The sequence below is a fragment of the Helianthus annuus genome, chromosome 9, assembly GCF_002127325.2.
Source record: "Helianthus annuus cultivar XRQ/B chromosome 9, HanXRQr2.0-SUNRISE, whole genome shotgun sequence".
Classification (NCBI taxonomy): Eukaryota; Viridiplantae; Streptophyta; class Magnoliopsida; order Asterales; family Asteraceae; genus Helianthus; species Helianthus annuus.
The window spans coordinates 6837313-6844967 of NC_035441.2; the positions used below are offsets into that span (position 1 = coordinate 6837313).

Below are 7655 nucleotides of genomic sequence, written 5' to 3' on the forward strand. Positions count from 1 at the left end.
AAAATTTTCATCACCAAGTTCATCAGGCATGCTGCTCTAATCAACAAAGCCTTGTGTGAAAAAGCTTTGCTGATCTGGTTGTGCCAGTGTTGGAGCAGCTTGTTGAGGTGCAACAGGTTGCACCTGTGCCTGAGGAACAGGGGCCTGAACATACTGAATTTGTGGAACAGTGGTTTGAACATAATGCACAGGCACAGGGGTTGCAGCATAATGAGCAGTGTTAACATGTGCTGCAGGGGTATATTGGGTATAGTGCACAGTGTTTTGTTGTTGTGGTCTAGGGTTTGAGCTAGGATGAGTAATTATTGGACCAGTGGTTTGACTCCTGCATTCCCTAGCAAAATGACCTAGCCTATTACAGTTGTAACACTTAATTTTTGACTTATCCAACCCCACCTTTAAATTCCCATGAAGCCCTGGGAATTTTCTCCCTGTTCTTTTGTAGAATTTGCTTGTTCTAACACTAAGCAAAGCCAATTCATGCAAAATGTCCATCTCTTCTAAGTCAGTGGGATCAAAATGTTGCAAACCATTGAGTTCAAAATACAGATTATCTGACATCTGGTTTTCACAGTTTGCAGTGAGAGCATAATTTGCAGAGTGAGGATCAGAGTCGTTAAAACCAGCAGTTATGTCAATAAAATGATCAAAACTCTGATCCTTACTACTGCTACCAGATTCTTCCTGACCAAAAAGAGCTGTGCTGCCAAATGGATAGTCATCTGCAACTTTTCCAGACTCTTGCAACCTCCTTTTCTAGTTTATCTCCCTTTCATAGGTCAGGAGTCTACCATGGAGTTGGGTCAGGGTCAGATCCTTGAACTCAGCTGAATTTCTAGTGACAAATGCAATTGTGTCCCATTTTTCAGGTAGTGATCTAAGGAACCTGCAATTTTGAGTTGCATTTGAAAATGTAACTTTAACAAGCCTTAGTTCACTAATGAGACAACTAAAACGTTTAAACTGTTGGGTTAATGATTCACCCTTGATGTGACAAAATGTTTCATACTGCTGATTCAGAATTTCCCTGTTGTTTTCAATAACCTCTTCTGTTCCCCCAAATTGTTCCTTCAATGCATCCCACAATTCTTTGGCACTGTTACAATGTAACAGTCCAGCATAGATTTCATTGGGTAATGCAGAAGCTATGATGCTAAATGCTTTGGCATCGAGTTCGAACTTTTGAAAATCAGTTTCAGTATAGTTTTCAGTTGGTTTAGGGACGAACTTCTTTGTATCCTCAGCACTTGGCACCATAGGAACATGGGGACCAAAGACAACAAACCTCCAACATCCAGTATTCTGTTGAGCAAGGATGTGACCCATCATTCTCTCCCAGATGGTGTATTCATTACGTTTAAGCATAGGTGGTTTGAAAAGTGAGCCAATGTTATTCTTATCATCTTGTGATTGCGACGTCATCCTGGTTGTTTTACAGGCACTGATTAATCAACTTTAATGGTGATTAAACCTTGCTCTGTTTTTCAACAAAACGAACAAACTATCAGTATCAACGATTGTGAGCTGAACTATTTATGTCAAAATGATTGTTAAATCAAATTTGACTGTCCAAGCTCTGATACCAATTGTTAGGATCTGAGTTTGGTTTTGATTGTGTTTTACGTTTGAAATAAGATGAAGATGAATGAGTTGTGCAGCGGAATTATAATGGAAACAAACTTTGTACACAATCAAACAGGAGAATTGCTTTAATCAAACATTTTCCACAAAGAACCGAAAGATTGAATTTATTTCAATAACGATTACAATGCATGAATGAATACAAACTCCCCCTCAGCCCAAGCTCACAGTATTTGTTCGTGCAGGAAGAAGATGGTGAAAGAGCTAATAGAACAGTACAGAGCACTGTTCTATTTATAGGCACGAGCAAACTACTGAAGCATCTAAGCTGACGTCACCATGAAAGTGACATCTAACCTCCTAACAAACTCTAACCTCTGATCTATACAACCTCTGCTATGCTAACTACTAATATGACATTACATTGCATAAAGTAAACAAAACTGCTGCTGCATCCTTCCACTGCTGTGAACCCAGCAGTACTTGTCATGATCAGCAGTGCTTTTCTTAAGGCAGTAGATTGGGCAGCAGGGCTTTAGTTCTTCATCAGTCTTTGACTAGATCAGTAGTTGTAGGTCAGCAGTTTGTATGATCAGTAGATAGGAGTTCAGTAGATGTTGAAACCACTTTCAAGGGGAGAGACTTGTATGCATAACATCTGCTTATTCTGGATCCACAGACCTGATCCAGTTTTGGCTTTAATTATCTGTTCCTCTGGTAGGGTTCAATCCCAACATCTCGTTTATTTAAAGATCTTCGAGTGGGACTTGAGGTCCTTCTTCAGCTAGACATTTCTTCAATTTTGAGACGTGAAAGGTAGGATGAACATTGTTGAGCTCTTGAGGTAGGTCCAGTCGATAAGCTACCTTGCCAATCCTTTCGAGAATCTTGAAAGGATCTACGTAGCGAGGAACAGGTTTCCCTTTCTTACCAAATCTAACTACGCCCTTCCAAGTGGATACCTTGAGAACTATAAAGTCACCAACATTGAATTCCAAAAGTTTGCGACGCTTGTTAGCGTAACTCTTTTATCAGCTCCTGGCTTTGAGAAGGTTGTCTTGAATCTGTAAAATCTTGTCTGTCGTCTCTTGTATAAGCCCGGGACTAGTGATTTGAGCTTCTCTGATCTCGTGCCAACAAATAGGCAAACGGCACTTACAACCATACAATGCCTCGAACGGTGCCATTTGAATACTCGCGTGGTAACTATTATTGTACAAGAATTCGATCAAAGGCAAGTGCATATCCTAGTTGCCACCAAAATCGATTACGCAAGAATGAAGCATATCCTCTAGAGTTTGGATAGTACGCTCGGTTTGACCGTCGAATTGAGGATGAAAAGAGGTACTAAGATTAAGATGAGTACCAAGAACGGATTGAAACGTTTTCCAAAGACAAGTGGTGAGACGACCAACGCAGTCCGAGATGATGTTAATAGGGATACCATGATGACAATGACTTCATCCGTATAGATACGAGCCAATTTCTCGACTTCGTAAGATTATGGATCAACATTCAAGGGGGAGTTTGAATGTTAAAGAGCCAGGTTTGAATCCTGCTGTCCACACAAGCTGCTGATGCTGAAGAACTTAAGAAATCAAGAGATCTGATCAAGAGAAGATAGAGTCAGATTGAGATTCTAGAAGTGAGAGAGAGAAGAAGAGATAGAGATTGAAGGATACTTACAGTGTCAGTACTTTGGTAAGAGCAAGAAGACTGATCAAGACTGCAGACTTGTCATACTAAAGACTCGACACCGAAGACTTCGTCAACATCCAAGGGGGAGTCTGTTGGTGCATATGTCTGTCTACTTCGTCTTGTATCAAGTCTTGTAATAGATTGGATAGATCAGGGCACGTTATACGAGAAAAACGGGAAATTTGTAGTTTATAGCCATTTCGCACGAAATGGAACATGTTCATTTCGTACGAAATGGAACTGGCCAATTCGTGTGAGCCATTCCATGCGAAATGGTAGTGCCTATATATAGTGAGTGTGGTTATTTCATTTGTAACTTTCTGATTCCGGTGCCGAGGTGCTGCCGAAGTGTCTCCAGCCTGTAAAACATTGTGAAATCAATATAAGAGACAATTAATGTGATTCTAGTGTGTATCCAACTGAAATAACTCCGATACGTCTGTTTCCGCCTTTCGTATTGGATGAGATCTCTTCTGAACGACTCATTTGGTCGTGCAAACGATCCTACACATGGTTCGCCTTACAGGGTCCTAGACATTTTTCGCTGAAAGATGGGCTACATACAAGTGGGAGTATACTCCCCCTGACCACAATTCACCACCACACTAACAGGTCCCTTCTGAGGACCCGCATTTTCAGGCGGTCACTCCACCGCCACAGCCAGAACAGCAACTGCCTCCAGAACCACTGAGGCGAAGAAGAACAAGTGCACGGATGTCCGTGTGTGGGGGTTTCCACTTCAGCACCCCCAACACTCAAGCAACAGCAACTACCCGCCGTTGTACGAAGACCCGCAAATGGGTGGGCCTTCGAACCCAGTTTCTGAAGTCGACTCTGCACCAGTCGAGCCAGCACCACAAATGGGTTATGCTAACCCAATTCCTTCATATCCAAGTGCAGCTGGGTATAACCCTTTTGAGCAGCCAACTTATTCTGGTTACAACTACAACAATGCCCCTACCATTGACCCGTATCTCGAGGTAGCCAACTACAATGCTCTCTACCCTGGACCCTTTCCAGCTACGTACCCAACTGGGTACCCCGAATATGGGTATCAATACCCACCACCTCCTCATCCTCAGCAGCAGCTGCAACCGCCGCAGCCGCCACAGATCCAACCACCACCGCAGCAAGAAATCCTTCAGCGGTTGCACGTGGTGGAGCAAAAGGTAGACGAGGAGCGTAGGAGCCGCCGCGGTCTACTAAAGGGTTTGGCAAACCTTATAAAGGGGAAGAAGAAGAGGGATTATTAAAATCCTCATTTATTTGTTTTGTATTTCATTTTCAATCAAGTCCCTGCGTGGACATTTTTATTTATGTATTTGGTCCCTGCGAGGACTTGTATTTCTTATTTTAGTCCCTGTGTGGACAATGTTATTTCTTTAAAGTCCTATAGGGAAGCTATGTACTTCTTTCAATTTATGGAATGTTTTAATTTAAAATTTCATTTGTCATTATATATATGAATATATTGTATGAAATAAATCAATATATCATTCCATTTTATAATTAATCTGCCAATAAATATTGAAAGGAAAATCTTGAATGTATAACCTAGCCCATATGTCATTTTAGACATGGCCCTAATGGTAAAAACCTTTTTAAGATTCAAATCCTTGTTAACATCTGAAAACATGTTAGCACTCCTGGCAAATGTGATTCGACAAAATCACACTAGTCAACCTTGTATTGGATTCTTCCAATTCCTTGTTCTTACCTAATTTAAATATCCATTAGTGATGAAGTGCCTACAGGCCATATTCATTGTCCAATAAGACAAAGGACAATTGTAGTCTACGACTCCCTGTCAAGAAAAGGTGATGAACTATGTTCAAACCTTAATGCCTCGATCTTATAAGATCATGGCTTATAATTTAAAACTGTCCTTGTGACTAGGCCTTTTGTGCCACTCTAATATCTTTAATGATTTATAACTGGGGATAAATTATAATGAAAAACCTAAATAAACATGACTAACAAATTAACCAATATGGTTTATATTTACCATGGTTACTAAATCAACAAAAATGATGATTCCATAATAACCTCTGAATAAATTATTGTCAATTGTTTTATAGCAATCAAGATTCAGCATGTCTAAATCAGAAGAGGTTAAGAGTCATCCAAGGGAGAGAAATGATACCACCAGAATTAATGTAGCTGGTGCAGATTTACAAGCAATGATAGATAATGCTGTCACTCGAGCCATGGACACACAGTTCAAAGAATCAAGTGGTACTCGTAGCAGGACCCAACCTGTACCTCATACAAAACCACCTTCCAAGATACATGTATCTCATAAAGACGATTCTCATCATTCATCGAATCTGAGAAGTGTTCCATCCAAACGAATTGTGCTCAATCAGGAGCCGTGTGTTAAGACCTGCTCTTACAAATACTTCGATTCTTGCAAGCCAAGGGACTTTACAAGAGAAAAAGGAGCCATTAATTGTATGACTTGGCTTGATGAGATGGATACTATGGTTGATATCAGTGGTTGTGCAGAACAAGATATTGTGAAGTTTGTTTCACAATCATTTAAAAGGGAAGCTTTAGCTTGGTGGAGGTCGTTAATCCAAGCTACAAGGAAGATTCCGTTGTATAACTTGTCTTGGGATCAGTTTGTTGCATTGATCAACGAAAACTTCTGTCCTCAGCATGAGGTAGAGAAAATCGAGACTGACTTCTTGACTCTGGTCATGAAGAATTTAGACTGTCAGGCATATGTTACAAGCTTCAATACCATGTCCTGTTTGGTTCCCTATTTGGTCACACAGGAACCAAAGCGCATAGCACGTTTTATTGGAGGTCTAGCTCCAGAAATCAAGGGAAATGTGAAGGCATCTAGACCTACCACATACAGGTCAGTGGTAGATCTGTCTCTATCTCTCACACTTGATGCTATCAGAAACAAGTCTGTCAAAACTTCTGATGAAGGAAAGCGAAAACGGGAGGATGAGAGTTCTCATAGCTCCGATAAGAAACGAAAGGGGAACTCAAATCATAGGAAGAGTTATGGGTTTAAAAAGGATACCCAACAGACAGGTGAGAAGCCCAAATGCAAAACCTGCCAGAAACACCATTTCGGGAAGCGTAGACTCGAATCACGATCACAATCGCAATCGCAGTCAAAGCCTAATGGATGTGGGATCTGCAAGTCCAAAGAGCATAAGACTTTGGATTGCAAGAAAACAAAAAGGGGCACATTAAGACTAACTGCCCGAAAAATCCAAAGAAGCCTGAGGAGGCTAAAAAGACCAATGCTAGGGTCTTCCAAATGAATGTTCTGGAGGCAGTTCAGAAAGACATTGTTATAACAGGTACATTTCTTATCAATGATGTATATGCTAGAGTTTTGTTTGATTCGGGTGCAGATAAGTCGTTTGTAGACAATAAATTTTGTAAACTGTTAAATCTGCCTGTTAAGACTCTAAGCATAAAATATGAGGTAGAATTGGCCGATGGTACCATAGAGACTGCTTCAACAATCTTAGATGGATGTTTCATATCCATTAGGAATCACTCTTTTCCGCTTTCTTTACTTCCGTTGAAATTGGCAGGATTCGATATAGTGATAGGCATGGATTGGTTATCTTCTAACCAAGCCCAAATTGTTTGTGATAAGAAGCAAGTGGTTATCAAGACTACTTATGGTGAACCACTTACAATACAAGGAGATACGCAGTACGGGTCACCTAAGCAAGTGTCTATGCTTAAGGCATCGAAGTATTTGAAGAAAGGTTGTGTCATTAACATGGCACAGGTAACCATTGATGAACCAAAGTCCAAGATCGAAGACATCCTTGTTATTTCTGAATATCCAGACGTTTTTCCTAAAGAGCTACATGGTTTACCTTCAGACAGACAAGTGGAATTCAGGATCGATATCATTCCTGGAGCAGCACCAGTTGCAAGAGCACCCTATGGATTGGCACCAACTGAGATGAAAGAATTGAGAACACAGTTGGATGATTTGTTGGAAAAGGGTTTTATTAGACCTAGCTCATCCCCTTGGGGAGCGCCGATTCTATTTGTGAAGAAAAAAGATGGACCAATGCGTCTATGCATTGATTATCGTGAGCTGAACAAAGTTACAATCAAGAATAGATATCCATTACCCAGGATCGACGATCTGTTCGATCAACTTCAAGGTGCAAGTTACTTTTCAAAGATCGACTTAAGGTTGGGATATCATTAGCTGAAGGTCAGAACTGAAGATGTGCATAAGACTGCATTCAGAACTCGATATGGCCACTATGAGTTCTTAGTGATGCCTTTCGGGCTCACTAATGCACCTGCAACATTCATGGATCTCATGAATCGCGTTTGCGAACCATATCTAGACAAGTTTGTCATTGTTTTTATTGATGACATAC

General features: G+C 40.7%; 1 protein-coding gene across 1 annotated transcript; it reads left to right on the top strand.

Moving 5' to 3' along the window:
- The first annotated feature begins 4076 nt into the window (after positions 1–4076).
- Positions 4077–4532, top strand: LOC110875189 (leucine-rich repeat extensin-like protein 5). The gene has a single exon (XM_022123388.1). The coding sequence runs from the start codon at positions 4077–4079 to the stop codon at positions 4530–4532; it is 456 nt and encodes a 151-aa protein (XP_021979080.1).
- Positions 4533–7655: the final 3123 nt, after the last annotated feature.